The sequence below is a fragment of the Neomonachus schauinslandi genome, chromosome 1 (genome assembly GCF_002201575.2).
Source record: "Neomonachus schauinslandi chromosome 1, ASM220157v2, whole genome shotgun sequence".
Taxonomy (NCBI): Eukaryota; Metazoa; Chordata; class Mammalia; order Carnivora; family Phocidae; genus Neomonachus; species Neomonachus schauinslandi.
In genome coordinates this window covers 198,744,502-198,765,533 of record NC_058403.1, presented here as the reverse complement: position 1 = coordinate 198,765,533, position 21,032 = coordinate 198,744,502, and the positions used below count along the sequence as shown (strand labels likewise).

Here is a 21,032-nt window from a genome sequence, read left to right as displayed (position 1 = left end):
GGGGGGGGGGGGGGGGGGGGGGGGGGGGGGGGGGGGGGGGGCAGTAGGTGCCGCAGCTCTCCTAGGACACGGCCCCCACTGTTCTGGGTTTCACGCCGACGGAGCGCCACTCGGGATCATCTCTCGTATCAGCCGCCTAAGTGACACAGGCCCCATGGGGAAGGACAGACCGCTTTCTCTGGTGGGGTGATGCGCATTACGGAAGACCCACTTGAGCGGCGGGAAAACGGGCTGCGCCGACCCACACTCCCTCCCAGGGGCCCCGGGTCGGTGTCTTCTGCTGCCCCCCAGCGGCCATAGGAAGAAGTGGGGAAATGAGGCTGCCCGAGCCTTGTCCATGCAGTCTCCAGGCTGGGTGGACTCGCAAGGCCCTTGAGGCCCCAGGTCCCAGCACTCACGATGACCCACTGTAATGCCCAGCCAGGCGGCTCTAGGGGAAGCGAGGTCTTCCAGGCTGGTCTGAGGGAGGGGCTCGCCTCCCACCACCGGGAGGTCAGCTCCGGGAGGGCAGGAGATCATCGGATTCACAGCCGCATCATCAGCCCCTAGTGCGGTGCCCCGCGCGAGGTAGGCGCTCAGGGAGCAGATCTGAATCCCCAGCTCTTATAGGGGTGGGCAAGCTTGCAGCTAACCCTGGACATGGCTCAGAGCTCCACAGAAGGGCCCCTGAATGCAGGTGAGCAGGCATCTCACACTAGAGCCCCAAAGGTGGTGAGCAGAAGCATGCACCCCAACAAGGGACTTGGCTGGGAGGATAGGCAGACTCCAGGGGACTAGACTTGCCCAAACTGGGTGCCTTCAAACTCTTGACTGCAGCCTGCTGGGCTAGACAGAATTTCGCCTTGTAACTTTAGGGGCTGTACACTCTCTCTGACCCCAAGCCTGCTGTTCCTCACCGTGGTACAGGCCCTGTACCAGCCCCTGGGGGCCTATCCCCGCGATCCCAGGTACAACTTCCTCCCGGCCCTCTTGCTGCACCCTTTACCCAGAGGCACCCAAGCCTTGGTCTCTGGGCCAGCAGGTCCTGTCCTCCTGTCCTCTGCTGGGGAAGGGCTGTTGCTGAACAACCCAGGCCTGACACCTCTCCAGAGATGACCCGGAGGCCAGATGTCCCCAAGGATTTCAAGCAGGAGGGACCTGAAGTGTCGGGAGGTCAGTCGGGGCTGTCCTGGAGAAGTGCCTGGTGAGCTGGGGAGCAATGGGCACATGAAGGCTTCCTCCAACCACAGAGGTGGGCACTGGTCCTTGCTCATTCCCTCAGCCCTGTGACAAGGGGGCTGCTGGGGCCTGAGAGCCCACACCCTGCCCCTGCAACCAAGGCCAAGACTTGCTGTGACCAACGCTGAAAATCTGATGTCACAAGACTCTAGAAAATTTACTGTCTTATTTTTAAAATACTTTTTTTAAATACACAATTTATTACCATGTTTTACCATTCTTTGTTCACTGCTGAAAACATCTCAAAACTTTTTATTTTGAAATAAATATAGATTCAGAGGCAGTTAAAAAGGTAATACAGAGCAGTCCTGTGTCCCACTCACCCAGCCTCCCCCGACGGCTGCCCCTTCCTAAACGGCAGAATATCAAACCCAGGATCCTGACGTCGGCACAATGTGTGCACAGCCCCCTCCCAGTTTATCACATACACAGATATGTGTCATCACCAGTGCAACCAAGAACTATTCTATCCCCTCCAAGAGCTCCCTCAGCTACCCCTTTATACATAGTCACACTTGCCCCTACCATTCCTAACCCCTGCACCCACGGATCTGTTCCCTGGGTCTAGGATTTTGCCATTTCAAGGATATTACAGATAGGGAATTGTACAGGACGTGATCTTTATATATAAAGTTATGTATGTGTCTGTTTCACTCAGTGTAATGCCCCTGAGCTTCACCCAAGCTATCCGCTTTAATCAACGGTTGTGTTCCTTTTTATTGCTGAGTAGTATTCCACGGTACGGATGCAGCGGTTTAACGGGGCACCTATTGAAGGACATTTCGTGGTTGGTCTGTTCTTCACAGAATAAAAACTTAATTTTCCACTCCATTACTCCCTGAAGTACAGGACCAACCGAAGGAATGCCCTCGTACACTGTTTCCCATATGTCAGAAATTTATTACCATACTTATTTCACCCATTTTTGTGTAATATTTTAATTCCAAAATGAAGGATGGGAAATTATATGAAGACCATGGTTTTCATCTGATGATGACTTGGAAACCTCCATTGAACTAGAGATGGGGGCTCTTTTGTTTTAACTGACGTATCCTGGACAAGAAATGCAAATTATCTAGCATTCAATAAGCAATAACACATATGACATTGTTTTTTCCTAGCTTTTAGTGATCATAAAGAAAGCGGTTATGAACATTTGTGTAGACAGTCTTTATTTCTCTGGAATAAATGCCCAGGAGGGGTGTGGTTGCTGGGTTATACGGTTAAGTGTATGCTGGTTTCTTAAGAAACTGCCAAACTATTTTCCAGAATAACTGTATCATTGACAGTCCCACCAACAATGTACTAGAGATTCAGCTTCTCTACATCCTTGCCAGCATTTGGTATTTTTTACTTAAGCTGTCCTAATAGGTGTGTAATGATGTCTTATCATGGTCTTTATTTGCATTTCCGTAACGGCCAGTGATGCTGAACATCTCTCATGTGTTTATTTGCCATTTATATACCCTGTTCTGTGAAATGTTCCTCTTGCCCATTTTCCAATTGGGTCCTTCCGTTCGCCTTCCTTCCTTCCTCCCTCCCTCCCTCCCTCTCTTCTTCCTTCTGTTGTGAAAGTTCTTTATATATCCTAGATTTGAGTCCTTTATCAGATACGGGGTTTGCAATTTAGTCTGTAACTTTTCATTTTCTTAAGAGTTTTTGTTGTAGAAAAGCTTTTCATTTTGGTTAAGTCAAATTTATTTTTTTCTTTATGGATGTGCTTCTGGGTCTTGTGTTCAAGAACTTGTCACCAAGTTCTAGGTCCTGAAGATTTTCTCCTAAAAGTTCTTATAGTTTTACACTTCACATTTACACCTATGACCCACTTTAATTTCTGTATATTGTCTGGCTGGGCTTTAGGTTGGGGTTCTTTTTTTGGCCTATGGATATCCAATCACTCCAGCACCATCTGCTGAAGCCTATCCTGCCTCCCGTGAGCTCATTCTGCACCTTTGTCAAAAATGAGTTGGCCGTACTTGTTTGGGGCAACTTGAGTTCCCTACTCTTTTCCATTGATCTATGTGTCTACCTCTCCACCAACATCCCCCCCACCTTGACCACAGCGGGCTTAAAATCATGAATTCAGGGGGTGCCTGGCTGACTCAGTAGAGCATGACTCTTCATCTTGGGGTCGTGAGTTCCAGCCCCACATTGGGTGTGGAGAGGACTTCAATAAATAATAAACTTTTAAAATCACGAATTCAGTATCCTTAGTAGTTATGGCTATGCAAGTTATCTATTTCATCTTGGGTGAATGGTGGTAGTTCGTGCTTTTCAAGGAACTGGACCATTTCATCAACTTTTCAAATTGATGTGGATATCTACAGTATCCCCTTATTGTCCTTCTGAGGTCTGTGGGGTCTCCAGGTTTGCCTTACTGCATTCCTAATATTCGTAACTTGTGTCCTTGTCAGTCTTGTTAGAGGTTAGTCAATTATTGATTTTTGCAATGTTTACCAGTTTCTTTGCTCACCACTTCTTCCTGCATCCTGCTGGCTGCCTTCCCAGGACTCTTTTCTACCCTTCTTCCTTTCTCGTGGAACCTCAATTTCAATCACGGTGGCAATGTGCCCAGCTTAAAATACCCTTACTCCCCACACGTCTGCAGCGAGGGCTGGATGTGACACAGTCACGGCTGATCAGATGTGAAGGCGAGCCTGGGGGACTGACTGGGCTTGAAGCCACCGTTCCCTCAGCTGGCTTGCCCCTTGCCCTTCCCCCTCCTGCCGACAGCTCCCACCTGGGGGTGCGTAGGCTCCTAGGGGAGCCAAGGACAGCAGCTGGGGAGACAAAAGGGACCTGTGTCCTTCAAGCCACTGTATGGCCATGGACTTCACACAAGAATAAAGCCCTCCTGGTCTGAGATCCTGTTTGTGAGCGTCTGCCAAATGTAGCCCTGATTCTCCCACCCCTCTCTGGGCTCCCACCACGGCTCCTCTTGCTCGGGAGCTTTCCCTACTAGTTCCTCCAGCAAAGATCTGTGCACAGTCAACACTTGGTATCAGAAGCCCAAAAACGTCTGGCCCTGATGATGGACGATAAGCAAGAAGACTGACATTTCTGTTTCCTCAGCACTCGGGAAAAAACCTGTCTTGGGAGTGTTTACTACTGATGAAAATGGAACTCATTCATTCATCGGTTGTTGGTATTTTTCCCACGTAGCTTGAATGGTTTTTCTCTTCACCCTCACTGTTCTAACCCGGACCACTGTAGCAAAACTGCAGATGTGGCCATTTAAAAAAATCCCACTTCACACTTCCCGAGTAATTTAGGTTGAGAATGCTGGAGATTTCTCTCCTTAAAGATGTATGCGTGTGAGGGGCGCCTGGGTGGCTCAGTCGGTTAAGCATCTGCCTTCTGCTCAGGTCATGATCCCATGGTCCTGGCATTAAGCCCCGCTTCGAGTTCTGCGTCGGGCTCCCTGCTCCGTGGGGAGCCTGCTTCTCCCTCTGCCGCTCCCCCTGCTTGGGCTCTCTCTCTCTGTGTCAAATAAACAAACAAAATCTTTAAAAAAAGAATGCATGTGAGATATAGCATATATACCAAAAAAGTGTATAAAATGAATGGACGGAGAATAAAAGGTATTCCCGCCAGTCAAGGGAAGCTTTTAAAGAACATTATCAGTACCTCAAAAGGCCCCTTCCCTGAGCTGACTGCAAGCAAGCCTGATGCTGAGGGCCATCACCTTGCTTGTCTGTACCGTCTCTACCATCCATATGCCGACCCTTAGAGAGTACCCTGTTCCACTCTGCCCGTTTGGAACTTCACACAAATGGCTCATACTCCCTTTCTTCCGTGTTTTAGTGTGTGTGCGTGCAAGTGCACGAGCAGTGCGTGCACGTGTGCTGTTAACGAACCACGCTCCTAAAAGCACCCCGGTCCTGGTCCCAGTCCCTGGTACACTGTGCAACGGTTCCCTTGGACACTATTGGCGGAATTGCTGGTCATGGCTGGTGCACGTAGTCCAATTCTCCAAAGTGGTCGCACCACTTAGCATTTCCATGTGCGGCAGGTGACACCCCGGGGCTGCGGGTCACACCATGTAGCTTATCACACTTCCAGCCCAAAGTCTCCCCGTCTGACGTTACCCCAGCCACTTCGGCTTCCTTTGTTGGTTCTGAGCTTCACAGAGCTTTCCTTTTTCTGTTCAGATTTTATTTACGTATGTATTTGAGAGAGAGCACGAGCAGGGGGAACAGCAGAGGCAGAGAGAGAAGCAGGCTCCCCACTGAGCAGGTAGCCCGACACGGGAATCAATCCCAGGACCCTGGGATCATGACCTGAGCCGAAGGCAGACGCTTAACTGACTGAGCCACCCACTCATCTCTTCGTAGAGCTTCTCTAATCCCTTTACTTGCAATCTTTCTTTGAGTTTAGGCTTCTTTTAAAAATAGCATCAGACTGAGTTTTAAAACAAAGGTGGTTTAATACGCTGATTGTAATTAATGATGTATTTAGATTCATTTACTTGTCTTACCTTTTTTCCCTCTACCTTCTTTTGGATAATTTTTTGTTCATTTTTTTTTTAACTGCTTTGGAAGTGGTACACTGTTTCTATTCTGTTAGGGCTACCCTAGAAATGTCCGCCTGCCTGTGGAGCAGTCTAGAGTCTAGACTGAGTCTTTTCTCTTCCCGAGTGAGCTGAGCTTCGTAGAGGGCTATAATCCCAACCACATCTCACCTCAGGCAAGAGTGCATAACTACTACTATTGTTACATACTCTAGTAGCCCTAGTCTTACTTTTACTCCATAGAACGTTTTCATTTCATAAGGTCAATACCTATTTATATTTCACTTTCTTTCTCTTCATTCCTACTTGTATCTCAGATTCTCCATCTGGAATCATGTCTCATTCCAATATTAAGACATAGAGCTTTTTCCTTTTTTAAAGGAGAAGGCTTATTTCATTTTTTTTAAAAACAGCTTTATTGAGATATAACATACATCTCATACACTTTGCAAGTGTACAATTCAACGGCTTTTAGCATATTCATAGATTTGTGCAACCACCACCACCATCCACTGTAGAATATTTTCATTACCCCAAAATAGACCTTCTTTTCATGTGAGTCTGCTGGTGACAAAATCTCTGAGTTTGCTTGTCTAAAAATATCTTGTAAGATATTTTCTCTGGGTATAGAATTTTAAGTTGACAATTTCCTCTCGTCTAGTTAACACTGGTACCAGAAGGGATCGTTCCAGTTAACACTCGCTATGGCTGAGACATCTGCTGTCTTGCTCCTTAAAAAGTAATGTATCTTTTCTAATTTTAACATCTTTTCTTGCTCTTTTTCTGCCAACTTACTGCACTTAATTGTCTAGGTATGCGGTGGTTTTAAAATAACACCGACAAATTCTTAGACCTCCCTTCCAGAGGTAGAACCTAATTCTCCCTTGAACGTAGCCTGGACGTTGTGACTTGCTTCTAACAATATAACGTGGCAGAATATCACTTCCAAGCCCAGGTCATAAAAGGCTCTAAAGCTTCCCCCTGCCTTCTGTCTTGGATCGCTCATTCTGGGGAAAGCCAGCTGCCACAGCGTGCGCCCCCGTGCACGCGCACGCACACACACACACACACTCTCACGCAAGCCTTATGGAGAGAGCCACGTGGCAAGGACTGTGCGCACACCGTGCTTCCATGAGCCTTCCCGGGGGCGTAAGGCATCCCAGAAGCACATCTTCCAGCCCCGGCCAAGCCTTCAGATGACTGCAGCCCTAGGGGACATCTTAACTGCAATCTCAGAGACCCCAAACTAGAACTGCGCAGGTAAGCCACGCCTGCATCCCTGACCCACAGAAACGGTCTGATATTAAAGGTCTGTTTCAAGCCACTGAGTTTTGTATGAAATGTGAATACAGTAATTGATGATTAAGGCAAGATATAAAAAAAGTTTAAAGTGAACTTGCTTATTGAGGTGTAATAAACATACAAAAAGTGTACACGTCAGATGTATGGGGGTCAATGAACAGTCAAAAACTGCATATACCTAACTAATCACCATCCATACCAAGAGATGGAACATCTGAGTGTTGATTTCTTTTTGTTGCCTTGCTTGAGATTTGCTGACCTCCTTGAATCTGTGGATTGGTGATTCTGAAGAGCTGCTCCCAACCATTAAAAAAAAATGTATTAGGTCCACTTCATTTTTGCCTTTTTTCCCTCCTGGAACTCCAATCACGTTATGTTGGCTCTTCTCACGATCCTCTGTATCTCTAAAGCTTCTGGTTTTAGGTTATCGGTCTGTTTATCTTGCTGGGCTGCATTCTGGAGAACCTCTTCGGGCCTAGCTTCACATTCATGAACTGTTTCTTTAGCTCTAATTCACAGATCCAGGCCTTCTAACTACTATGATAGTTATTTCCAGAACATCACTTTCGTTTTTTTTGGAAAATCGATTCCTGTTTTCAAGCCTTTTAGTTCTTACATCATTCTTCAACATTTAAATCATGTGCCTGGTAATCCTAATGTATGAATCCTTTGTAAGTCTACCGTGTCCCTGCCAATGTCCTTTGCTCTTGGTGCCTTGCTGCCTCGTAGATCTGGTGACCTTTCCCAGAAGCTGCTCACTTTTCTTGGAACTTTATCAATGGGGCTTCATCGAGGACTGTGATGAATCGAGGTTCATTCAGGTAGGATCTGCATTTTTTTTTTTTTTTTTAAGATTTTCTTTATTTGACAGAGAGCAGGAGAGCACACACAGGGGGAGGGGCAGAGGCAGAGGAAGAAGCAGGCTCCCCACTGAGCACAGAGTCCGATGCGGCGCTCGATCCCAGGACCCTGATCATGACCTGAGCCGAAGGCAGTCACTTAACCAACTGAGCCACCCAGGCACCCCTAGGATCTGCATTTCTATCAAGCATCTGAGACCACCCCTTTCTAGTGATGATGACCACATATACTCCTGGCTTGAGGTTTCTGGATTTTTTTTTTTTTAAAGATTTTATTTATTTATTTGAGAGAGAGAGTGAGAGAGAGAAAGAGCACAAGAGGGGGGAGCGGGAGAGGGAGAAGCAGACTCCCTGCTGAGCAGGTAGCCCGATGCAGGACTCGATCCCGGGACTCCAGGATCATGACCTGAGCCGAAGGCAGTCGCTTAACCAACTGAGCCACCCAGGCGCCCAGGCTTGAGGTTTCTCATGTGCAAACCCACGTGGGGGCCGGCTCAGTCCTCAAGGGAGACCTTCCTTCACTCCAGTCAATGGCAAGGTTCAGTTTTTCTCTGTGATGCCAAGGGAGCAGATCTATTATTAGTTCACAGAGGGCCCTGACCTTCGCAGCTCCAGCCTTCTGGAGGGCTCTCGTACCAGGCCCCTCATCATGCACAGGTACTGGGTTATCTTAGTCCCAGGCACTGAGGACCCCAAAAACCAATGCTCAGTTTCACCTCGTTTGTCAAATACCTTCAAGTCAAAGGTCGGGCTTCAGCATTCTGCTGCTTCTCCTACCTTCTGCTTGAGTGTTCCTTACTTTCTTGCCTGGTCAGTGAGTATTTGTTGTAACTATTTATTTACCTAGTATTTTTAGCTATTTGCCAAGGGAGGATCAGTTCAGGCTGCTGTGGCCCCATGATACCAGAGACAGAAGTGGTCAGCCATTCCTTCTTTCTCCAGTTTTCTTTTCCTGATCTCCCATCTGCTCAAGGACACCTGGCAGTCTGTCAGCTTTGCGACCTACCTTCTCTCTCTGCCGTCTTTTGGGGCGTCAGCTTTAACTTCCAATTGATCAATCCCTTCTTTGACTGTTAGTATTTAGCTCCTCAAGGGAGCTGCTTATGTTCTGTGTGTGCGTGTTGCTTATTTTAATAAACATTCTTTGTTTCCAAGATTACTAACCAGGTCTTCCTCATACCTAATCCCCGTTCCTGAGTTATGGGGCTCAATGCCTCTTTTACTTCTCTAGTGAGAAAACAAAGGCTCATTTTAAGCCTGGTAGGATGTCACAGTTTCAGTTTCCTTGGGTATCAATTCTTCCACCTGGTGGGGTGGGAGCCCTTCTTCAAGGCACGGATCTCCTCATATATTTTGTAACTTTTGTTCGCGTGCCCATCATGAGTGATGCTGTTGGTTTTGCTCTCTCCCTGCACGGCGGTTTTCTGTTGGCACACGGAGCTGTCAACGCAGGAAGCAAACCTTTCCTCAGCTCTCGGGGCTCCCGTTCTGTGGGGCCAGCCTCAAGCTAGTCCCAGCGCCGGTGCGGAGTGGGAACCTTGCCGGGTGTCTGAGGCCTGCACTGCCATGGACAAGCACCCTGCTTCCTACGGCAGTCCCAGGGCAGGGGGCACCTTCTTGTCCTTTATTCCCAGGAAGGGAAGGCCAGTCCCAGACGCCACGATGCAGAGGGAGTCTGGCTCCGGCCTTGCCGCCCGTGGGCATGTGTGACCCCTGCTCGCGTGGGAACCAGAGTCCTGGGCCTGACCGCTGCTCAGCCAGCCATCTACCGCTTTGGCCCTCAGTCATGCCTGCTCCCTTCCTGCACCAGTCACCTTCTCAGGGTAGCTGCGTACTTCCAGCTGAAAGCATTTGCTGTCGCACACACCCGCTCCAGCCCTCCGGCCCGGGTCCTCGGCACCGTCCGCCAGAGTCAGGCCAATGTGTTCCTCCAACTCAGCACAGAGGGAAGGGCGCACTGGGATGACACAGGGTGGAGGTGGGAGACTCAAGGGGAGACCCTGAAGGCAACTCAAGCGTGTTATCACTTTGGAGATGAAATTCTAGTTGGCCACAGGGACCTGGGAGTCAGAACTGTGGCCAGTCAGTCACTCTGGAGAGTCAGCCCCACAGAGGAGGCTCATGGTCCTAACGCCAGGACCTTGGGGACCCAGGGCCCAAGACCACACCCCAAACCCAGGCTATAATATCCTAAGGAGCCACCCTCCCCAATGCAGGGGCCCTGTCCCAGGGAAGCCACGGTCTAGCTCTGACTCGGACGTAGGGACGGGGGGCCACTGGGGGTTGTGAGAATGAGACACAACAGCGCCAGAAGTCTTGGATCTGGAGTGGCCCGGAATGGAGGCTTGTCAGGGCACAGCTCACCCGCTCCTCACGCCCAGCCTCTCCCTTCTCTCTCTCACACTGTGAGGGGATCTACAGAGGACCAGGCTGGGAGCCTCTCCAGGCTGACCAGACACTCCTGCAAGGTCCGGGCCCACGGGAGGGCTTAGAAAAGCCTCTCAGACTCTGTCACCCACAGGTTTTGACATGACCGCCTGACTGGACCAGGACCTGGCCTCAAAAGGTCGGGCCTGGGCCTTCTGCACCCCTCCAGCCTCGACATGCCTGGCCCCACACAGGGCTTACTCCTTGGGGCCCAAACCCACAGCGCCCCAAGGACCGAGAAAATATTTAATAGGTTTCTGCCACGCACGTGGGTCTGCTTGCTTCTATTTCCAGAGATAAAAGAAAGTTCCAAATACATACGTATGTACACACAGCAAGCCCACACGGTTGCTACTGGCTCTGCCCCTCTCAGTCTGCTGGGGACCACTTAGGAAACAAGGAGCTGACCTCACCCCATGGCAAGGGTTTCGGACTGATGAGGCAATGTGGCTCTGGAGCCAAACTGGCGGTAACAGCAAGCCCAGCCCCCGCCCCTACCCAAGGCTACCCGCCCACAGGCCAGGCCTGGGATACGGCGTGCCTCAGTCGGAGTCGCAGGCCTCTTGCTCGGTGGTAGCATCCACTGCAGAGGCCAAGCTGTCCTCCTGGCCTTTCAGCCTCTCACCTGGATGGATGGCAGACAGAAGGAGTGGGGAGGGGCCCTGTGCTTGGGCCACCACCCGGAGGGCAGGGACGCCACCTTGCTAGGCCCTGTACTTACGGATCAACTCGGCGATGGCCCTCTGGGTCCGCTTTTCTAGCTTCTCCAGCTTCTTGGCTACGTCTCTCTTGAGGTCCCTGTAGCAGGCAGGTATGAGGAGGCCAGAAGCTAAAGGCTGGCTTGGTGTGGCCTTGGGACCCTCCCCTCCCAAAGCCCCTCTGGCATTAGGTAAAATCACACTCAGCTGCCTGAGGAGACCACCCTGGGGAAGAGGCCAGGACGTTCCTCTCTGTACCCTCCCAAACCCAGCATCAGCCACCCCGCCCCGTCCCGCTGAGGCAGCGACTGGTGCTGCAGACCCACCAAACGTGGGACTGAGTCAAGGTGTGCAAGGGTGGATGGTTTCTCAGAGTCGCCCTCTTGGTCTGGTCCCACTGTGGGTCCTGCTCCCCCTCACCACCAGGCACTTCCAGAAGTGTACACACAGCCTATTCCGCCTACTCAGGGACTCCTAGGATGTATGCCCCATGCTTTTGTTTCAACAAATAACATCTTCAGTGGTGCCGTGCCTGCCACAGGATGGCAGGTGAGAGGGATGGGGCCCATGCCTCTGGCCCGAGGTCAAGTACAACACCAGCCCCAGGCCACACGGCCCTCTCTCACTCTCTGTATCAGCCTGGTCATAGGGGCACCGGGGAAGGACGATTAGCCCCACTTCACAGAAGAGGAAACCGAGGCCAAAGCAGAACAGGCCAGTTGGTGGCAGAACCGGGACAGGAATCAACGTCTGCCCTTCCCATCACCTTGCCTCCATCCTGTGGTTCCCTGAGGGCCAAGGCTGGCCTTGCTCAAATGCAACTGAGGTGGGCCGGAGCCTCGCCCTTGCAGAAGGGCCTTCTGGAGGGGACGGCTGCTCCTCGCTCTCCCTGAGCCCCTCCTCACCCTCCAGGCGTCACCCCCCCACAGGCTTCCCTCTCGCTGTCCTTCTATGTCCTGTCAGGAGGTACTGTGGGGGTACTGTGGACAGTAATTATCTCGTGTAGCTGCGCGTCCACACCATCCGTCTCCCTGATGTGAGGGCGGGAGAGGCTCAGCCTGAGGGCCATGCCCGGCACCACGAGTGGTCACTCAGTCCACGCTAGTCCTACGTGGCAGCGCTCACCAGTCAGGCTTCCGGGGCGCGAGGTTGGCCAGGTCCTGGGAAGGGAGGAGACGCATGTCAGGGCTGGAGGGGCCCAGGTCCAGGGCACAGAGGTAGAAAGCAGGAGAAAGGGAGGGAGGGAGGAGGGAGTGTGGGGGAGGAGAGAAGGGCCCCCAGTGGGCCCCCGGGGCACTCAGGGTGCTCACCACTTCCTCGATGATGGGCTCAGGCTTGGCGGCCTCCAGCTGCTCCTTCACCTTCTCTTCCACTAGAGGGTGCAAGACAACAACACAGGCCTGTCGGAAAGGAGCCCTGCTCTCCCTGGGGTACCTGGGGGAGGGGGAGAGGGTGCGGGCGGGTCCCCGCGGAGACCCTGGGCTTTCTTGGCCCCTCTCCCGGGCTCCCAACTTCCAGAGGTGAAGACTCTGCAAAGGCTGCCCAGGAGGAAGGGCTTGGGTTTCCTGGGATGAAACAATCCTGGGGCGAAGGAGAGCCTGCAGGAGGCAGACAGCCAGAACAGATGGAGCCCAGACCTCCCGCCAGACGCATGGCTGCTACACTCCCCTGGGAAATGGGAGCACCACCCGGGTATTGCCACGGTACGGTTTTGTGAAGAACCACGAGGACCGGCTTTCCCATACTCTACAGGGGCTCCTGGGCTCTGAGGATGTCCTCTGGGCCATGGACCGGCCGGGACATAGGTGGCTCTTCTTCCCATCCCACTCAGATACGTGCTCCCAAGAGCAGGGGGACAGTCACTTTGGGGAGGCGCTATGGCCCGCGCCTGACCGGACACTGGGCCTCGGGGTGGTGAGACCAGGAGGGCCTTGCCCCTGTGGGCACAGAGACCAGGAGCACTAACAACAACTCTGGGCTCCAGGTGCTTCCTGTGACCCCGTCACTGTTGCCATGTGCTGCCTCATGGCCCGGAACCACTCCCCACCCCTCTCCCCCGGCCTGCCTCACTGTCCCCACCACAGTGTGGCCCACACCATGAAGCAAACCACCTGGAAAGCATGTGAATCTTGGGGCGAAAAACGTGGGGAAGCAGACTGGGGTGTGGCTGAAGGGGTAACACTTTACTATTTTCAAGATAAATGATTATTCATTTAGAATTTGTAGAATTCAGAAATGATCACAAAAATGAAGGCTAAAAACAGGGCCAGGGGTCTCCGGGGTAAGAAGTGCTCTGCGTCCCCAGTGTGGAGCATCTCCAGCAGCTCCCAGCTGCTCGCCCCAACAGGAACGCCTCTCCCATCCTCTGTGCCTGGCAGGCGTCGGCCCGCCCACGGCTCGCTGAGTGCCTGAACGCTCAGCTCCTCTTCAGGGACTCACTCGGACCCCCAGGACGCTCCCCCCCCTTCCCCCTGCCCTTGCTGTCCCAGGGCCCCAGGGCCACTTCCACTCCTCAGCCCAGAGAGGTCCTCCAGGGGGATGCGGCCTCTTCCCTCGCAGGCCCCTGGAAGGCCCTCGGGTGCCCTGACCGCCTCTGCTGTCACTCAACGTGGGTTACTGCCGCATGGCTGTGAGATGGTGCCCGAGGGTCCTAGAAACCCACCTTCCAGCCCTGCGCGGCTGGTTACTGTCCAAGAGAGCGCGACACCTGCCGAGGTGGAGGCGTCCGTGCCTCCGAGCAGAGATGGAGTGAGGCGGTCCACCTACCCGCGACTGGCTTGGCCTGGGGCACCCTCCTCCTCTTCAGGTCCTCATCCTCGGGGACATAGTTCCGCAGCCTGAGTTCCCTACGAGAGCAGAGAACAGGCAGAGATGGAGCGGAGGGCCTCGTTCACCTCACACACTGGCAGGTCAGCCCGTGAGGAAGCCACGCGAGCTGGGCTATGGCTTCTCTACTTCCCTCCGGTCTCTCTGGAGACAGCCTGGTGAAAGGGCAAGCGCAGGAACAGAAGAATCACTGGGTCAGGCCCCCGTCGCCGAGCCCCGTCACCTGCCAGGTGGCAGCTGGGCAGGCGGCTCTGCCACAGCCCCGGCTGCGCCGTCGGTTCTCACCCAGAGCTGGGGCCAGGGAGGCCCCTGGAACATTCCCTGGCCGTGTCTCCCGGAGGAGCTCCATCTGACAGTCAGGGGACCTGAGGGTCGGAGGGACTGCACCACTGTCCTAGGCCCCACAGCGGTGGCCACAGCGTCCGACCTGGAGTCAGGGCCAGAGCTCCCGGGCTGAGTTTCTCCTAAAGGAGAAAACCGGTGGTCACCCACTGGTTCTCCAAGCGCGTCCTCCTCCTCAGAGCCTTTGCAGCCCAGCGCCGCCGGGGCAGACCTCAACTCTCGGTGGCAAGGCTGTGCGTGTGCTAGGAGCAGCCAGCAAGGGTGAAGGACGGGCACGACAGCGCGCCACGCTGGACAAGCCAGACCCCCGGGACAGCCAGGGGAACGGCCCAGCCCCGTGGCCGCAAGAGCTCTTTAAAATGCTACCAGGCGGACCCCAAGAGCTCTGAGAAGGAGCCACGGGCGACCAGGATCACACACTGGGCCTGGCCAGTCTCCCCGGGCAGGGCTGGGCATACCAAGCATTTGCTGGGGCCTCCCAGGCTCAGCAGCTCACCAACCCCGACCCCCACACCCAAAAGCCTGCCCGCAGGAGGAGGGGCCCTGGCTAACCCCACAGGGTGGCAGAATGACAGTTCCGGGGGGTGCTGCTTACTAAAGGCCAGAGACGGTGGGACAGACTGTTTCATCCTTGGGGGAGAAGTGGTCCCTGACCCGCCAGCCAGCAGAGCCTGGATGTGGGTCCTCCTTCTTCACTCCCTCTTCGGAGCCCCTCAAGGACTGCTGGCCCCTGAGAAATCCTGGGCCTCCAGGATAGGGCACATTTTCCCAGCAGGAGGGCTCCCACAGTCCGTCACCTACAGAATCCTGTCTCTGCCGGGCAAAAACGCTGCCGAAGTCCCCAGCCCCTGGGCGGCCAGCTTTTCTAGGGCTGAGGCAGCAGGTGTCTGTGGCCACACACCTAGCAAGTGGCAGTGGTCTGAGTTTGGGAGCTCTCTGAGGCCAATCGTCCCTGAATTCACCAGCTCCACCAGCCCCTTCTCTGCCAGGGCCCCGAGGGGCAGTGTGGGCAAGGCCTACGTGCGGGAAGCCGGCTGCCCATTCCCACAGGCTTCCTCCAAGGAGCAGGGACACCCACCCTGTCCTCTACCCGCTAATGCCTCCCTCGGGCCTGCTGCTAAACGCCACTGAGGCACCGGGAGGGAAAGCAGAGCATGATTTGGTGCACTGACTTTCGTTCACAACAGGGTGGGGAAAAAAGCGGAAGAGAAACTGGGTGTGGACAGAAAAACTGCGGGGATTAGTGAGGAAAAAAAAACCCTATCACTCTCAGAAACCAGCTCCAAGGTTTTCTGAGCAATGGGCAGGAGAGAGGGGAGGCTGCCGGGAACTGTACCCAGGTCTCGCGGCAACATGGGCCCCTTGCTGCCCAGGCTTCAGAAGACGCTGGAATGGGGAGGCCATGGCAGGGGGCCGGGGAGAGGCCAGCGCAACAGCAGCACTGGCCGGGGGGGATGGCCCCCCAGCACCCCCAGTGCCCCCAGCAGCCCTGCTGCCCACTGTCCCCTGCTCCCCCTGGAGCTGAGCACGGGCCCAGCAGTCGTGAACACCTGGGTCCCGGTCACTGTGGGACTGGCCCATCCTGGGCCTCAGTTTCCATATCTGTAAACAAGGAGGATCTGCCAACTGTGTCAAGCTAGGTCCAAGCCCACCCTGCTTCACTCGGTGAGACCTAATGAAGAGACTGCCTCTCACTAATGCCTAATTAACTGGCTCTCCCCCACGCCGATCACCGCCAAAAGGCAAGAGTCTCTAAGGGCAGGTCACGGGGGCACTGGGTTCTGCTCGGGGGCACTGGGTTCTGCTCGGGGGCCTGGTCTTTTCAACACGGGACCAAGGTTTAACCCCCTGCTTCTGCAAACAGCTTAAAAACCTGACAACAGATGTATTTTTTAAAAATCTGTTAGCCTTGGAGAAGTACCAAGGCAAGCAGGATCAGAGGGGCTGCGATCACGGAGGGAGGGGCAGTGCGACAGGTGAGTCTGACCTTGGGCGCCTCTTCTCCCTTAAAGCATCTACTTACACGCAGAGGCTGAAAAGCGGAGACCCCAAGCAGAGCTTCCTGCCCACCCATGGGGCTGAAGAGACAGAAGTTTGCATCAGTTCGAGGAAGGAAGCCCCTTCCTCAGTCCTGAGGGGGTGGGTGCGGGCACCTGTAGGCTAACTGCTTGCCAGAAGCTGCAATACATTTTCTCCGGAAGAAAATAAATGATTCAGAACCCAAATTATCCCTAGGACTTTTCATACACAATATCCAGGATTCTACCAAAGCCATGAGAAAAATAAATAAATAAATAACAGAAATACATTTAAAGGAGATCCAAATAGTACAAGGATTAGAAATGAAATATAAAACAACTGAAATTAATGAAAGTTCAGGAAGGTGTATCACACGACGGAGAATTGCAGCAGAGAATGTGAAACTACAAATTAATTAAATGGGAATTCTACAGCTGAAAATATAACCAAAGTCAAGACCTCAATAAATGGGTTCAACAGCAGTTTAGAACAACTAAAGGGGGGGTTAGCGAACCGCAACTTAAGTCAGAAAATATCCAGACCAAGGCACAGAGGGAAAAAAGTTGGGAAATACGAAAAAGAACATGAAAGACCCATGGGACATGGTGGAAAGAGCTAACATAACATGTAATGAGAGCCCCAGGAGCAATATTTAAAGAAATAATAACTGAAAATTTCACAAAATAAGTGGAAAACATCAAGCCAAGCCACACACAGATTAAAGAAACACTAGGAGCTCCAAAGAAGAGCACACTTAGGCAAATCATTATCAAACTACTCAATACCAAACACAAAGAGAAATTCTTAAATTAGATAGACACCTGGCCTTCAAAGGAAAACCTAAAACAGACAGCTGACTTCTCGACAGAAACAATGGAAACCATAAGACAATGGGGTGATACATGGGCAATGCCAAAAGTAATTAGAATGCCACACCAGAATGATAAATCTAGATAAAATAGCCGTCAAAGAGGACTGCATGGGTGGCTCAGTCAGATAAGCGTCTGACTCTTGATTTCGGTTCAGATCATGATCTCAGGGTTGTAAGATCGAGCCCCACATCAGGCTCTATGCTCAGTGGGAAGTCTGCTTGGGATTCTCTCTCTCCCTCTCCCTCTGCCAACTTCCCATCCCCGGCACTCGTGCTCTCTTTCTCTCAAATAAATAAATAAATCTTTTTTTAAAAAAACACAGCCTTCAAAGAAAACCTTGGCCAGAAAAAGAAAAATTGGCGAAACTGGTCATCCGGGAATCTGTCAAGAAATACTAAGGGGAGTGCTTCTGACTGAAGGAAAATGATCTCAGATGGGAGCACTGAATTGCAGAAGGAATGAAATGCATCAGAGTAAATATGCAGGGAAATCTAAAAGAATACTGACTGTACAAAATACTCATACTTTTTCTGGGATTTAAAATGCAGCATCAGGGGCACCTGGCTGCACGAGTAATGATATGGTAGTCCCTTTTTTTTTTTTTTAAGTAGGCTCCATGTCCTACGTGGGGCTTGAACTCATGACCCTGAGATCGAGAGTCGGATGCTCTACCGACTGAGCCAGCCAGGCGCAAATGCCCTGGGCCACCCCCAGTCCCCTCCATGTGGGCAGCCACAGAGGCTACCTGGTACCCCCACTTTCACCCTCTCTGATCCACTATCCCCTAAACAAGACTCAGCCTCTTCACACAGTCCTGACCTCATTCCTCATTGGTCCCCACAGCCTGCTTTCCAATCAAATGTCCCCTGGGTCATTGCCAGTCCGGTCTGCTGCACTTTCCTGCCCCTTGGCCTTCAAGAGCTAGCTTAACAAGACGGCACTGTGGGCAGCCCAAAGGTTGCCACCCACCCCAAGACACAGCTGACGGCTCCTCTCCTGGGCCTCCTCTTGGCTCTACATGGCCCTCTGCCCTCTCCGCAGCAGCCCTCACACCCCACGCACGTGGTCCCTTCGTGGCTGCCCCACAGACCCTGCCCCACAAGCTCCTAGAGAGCCAGCCCCAGCACTCCGCTGCCAACTCACACTTGTCCCCACTCCACAGAGGAATTCAGGGAGGGCGCGTGGCGGCGACCTGGGGCTCTCTGGGCCTTTCAATGCTTAGGAAGACAACCCCGGAAGCAAAGAATTTGTGCCCAGGAGATTCACAAAGGGCAGGAATGTGGCCGGGCCAGGGCAGCCAGCTACTAAGGGCCTTTGTTATCTCTGAAGCAAAGCAGCAGAGTGATGTCCACGTTTACATCCTACTGAGTCTCCTTAAACTGGGGAAATGTGTTTTTCCATCTCCTCTCCTCCACTCCCTCCCCCGGTATCTGAGGAGACCAAGCAAGTGCCTGAGCAGGTTTGGTGACCACTGTGAGGTCTCCCTTAAGGCCAGCCGCGGGGACCCCGGGTGTGGGCTGGCCAGGGAGATCCCGGGAAATCACCTTCCACATGTGCCCCTCAGGGGAAGGGGGAGGAGAAAGTTGGTATTCTCTGTAAAATATGAAACTCTACCCAGGAGTAGAGTTCTAGAATGTCCAAGTGAAAGGAAGTTTCCAGATGATCTGGGCCAACCCCTTCGCTGGCAAACAGGCCTCTGAGAAAGCCTGATGCTCATGGAGGGCTCCCAGCCCTGGCCTACTTCACCCTCATCCGTGCTCCCAGCCTTACCCTCGGGGACATGAACCCCTCATCTCACCCCTTCGCACTCAGCCCCTGCCCTGGGCCCCTGGAGAGAGGCCAACATGAGGCAGTCCCACCTGGCCTGTGCCCTAAGAACACGGCCCATCCCACTCGGCTACCTCAGTCCCCCCTGCCAACACAGGCTTCTCCAGGACCAGAGAAAGGGGGGAGTCTTGAAGCTCTCCTCCCAGTAACTGAGCACAGGACAGGCCAAGCCCAGGATAGGCCTGGGAAGTCCTGGAGGCCAGCCCTGGCTGAAGACAGCAGCTCTGACCACAGACGGCTTTCAGCTTGCACATCCGGGGTACAGAGTAACGGGGCTCCTCCAGGGACAGGCACACACCCCCAACAACCTTCTGTATGCTTTGGGCTCTGCACATGCACACTCACCCCCGTGTCTCCAATGTAGACAAGGCCTCGTTTGTGGCTGCCAGAGGCCAGACAGGCCCGTGAAAACAAGGGGATAGGCAACTGTCCCAAATGGTGCTCACAAGTGCTCCAGAGGCTGGTGGTCACTTCCTTCAAGACAGATTAGAGCGCTCAAACCCATGACCTGATAAGCCTGATCTGGGGAAGTTACACCATAGAAATAGTACCAAAACAGGGTCAAACAGAACCAAATGTTGCACACAGAAATGCTTCTGGCAGCATCACCTCTAACAGCCCCCAGCAGACACTTCTGGGCTGTCTTCTGGCGGAATCCCCCAGGGGAGGCTGCGAGCACCCCTGCAGAGGATGAGCACCTGTCCAGACAATGACCACGATGGGAGTGAGGGATGGTCCAGCTCAGGACAGTGCCATCAGAACACCTGGAAACTCCACTAGAAGTCGAGTACAAGGTTGGTATGGAACACGGACACCGGAAACAGATGGGCTATGGCGATGTTTTTGTTTGGTGGTTGCTCAACAGTTTAATTCGGGATACTTGATGGTTGGCTTAATAGCAAATGGAACTTTGGAAGAGCCCAGCGGCTTCCCCACTCATGGGCAGAAGGTACTGTACTCCAGCTGTCCTCCCAGAGGGCCACGCTGGCCACACTATGGGGACGGGTACAGATATAGGGCAATCAAAGCTCCCTCCCCTCCTACCCACCCCAGGTCTCCTGTCCTACAGACAAAGAAAATGCAGCACAAGAACAGACCACGTGCTGGACAGGGCCACATCCCATGGACATAGCCTCCCAAGCGACCCCTGGCCAACACCTCCTCCAAGGGCTTCAGGAAAAGGGGTGGGAACTCCCGCATCCTCTGGACCTTGATGTCCTGTCCCCACCCCAAAGCGCAGGCCGAGATGAATGGGACAATGCTTCCTTCTCAATAGGAACACACTCCATATGCTGCCTCTCAGGATTGCCCTTCAATGTAAGGTGGCTACTGACATTTTCCAGATGTGGAAAATAGTCACAGAGAGACTCATGGATGTGCCCAAGAGCCTCAGAGTTAGGGAAAAGCCAAAGCCTGAATCCCAACCCAGGTCTCTGGCCTTGAGGTGGACCCCAGTCCCCATCACCAAGCTCCTTAGGGACCTGCAGTCATGTGGAAGAGTAAAGGCTATCTGACAGCACGCCCAGGAGTCCTGCCCAGGGCTACAGGTGGGTCAGCCGTGCTCTGGGCCCTTGGTAAGTGCCTTGAGGGAAAAAATCATGCTGGGCATTCCCTCATCCTCCCACTCTAGGAGTCTGGCTGAAAGCACCATTCTTGAAACTCCTCCTCCCTCCTCAGATCCCATCCTCCCAGCTAGCTCCCCAGCCTCCAGGACCCTCCCTCAGCCCCTGATATCGCAGTGGGTCACAGGCGTTAGATGAAGAAGGGGCTTTAGAAATCTGGAATAGAAAGGCAGTCAGGCCTTGCCTTAAAAACAGGGAGGCCAGAAGCGCCAGAGCTGGCCGGGGGTGAGACCCACATGGAAGGCCCACCCAAGTTCACCCAACTGCGTCAGCTCCAAGGCCCGTCAAGATTACCAGGTGCCCAGCCCCTGATGGTTCAGAACAGCCAGCAGCTGGTCAAGGCCATGCCCAGGGCCAAGCGTGAGTTAAGTCAGGCCCCTGCCCAGCCCTAGCTGCCCTCACATCTGGCTCATGTGGTCTGTACCCACTGCCACCCTAGACTCTGAAGGGCCCAGCCCACGTTCCCTAGACTTCCTAGGGTTCCCTAGGCTCTGCACCCATCCTACCTG

General features: G+C 53.2%; 1 protein-coding gene across 2 annotated transcripts in view; it reads right to left on the bottom strand.

The window, feature by feature from the left end:
* Window positions 1–8,274: 8,274 nt before the first annotated feature.
* The window catches only part of CCDC12 (coiled-coil domain containing 12), a 61,841-nt gene continuing 49,083 nt past the window's right edge, over window positions 8,275–21,032 (bottom strand). For both annotated transcript variants that reach the window (XM_021686964.1, XM_021686963.1), the window contains exons 4-8: window positions 13,782–13,861; window positions 12,326–12,387; window positions 12,141–12,175; window positions 11,039–11,115; window positions 8,275–10,942 (exon numbers count right to left, since the gene is read on the bottom strand). In XM_021686964.1, the coding sequence (XP_021542639.1) occupies window positions 10,860–10,942; window positions 11,039–11,115; window positions 12,141–12,175; window positions 12,326–12,387; window positions 13,782–13,861 (337 nt within the window). In that variant the 3' untranslated portion in view covers window positions 8,275–10,859. The remainder of the gene's footprint in view (window positions 10,943–11,038; window positions 11,116–12,140; window positions 12,176–12,325; window positions 12,388–13,781; window positions 13,862–21,032) is intronic.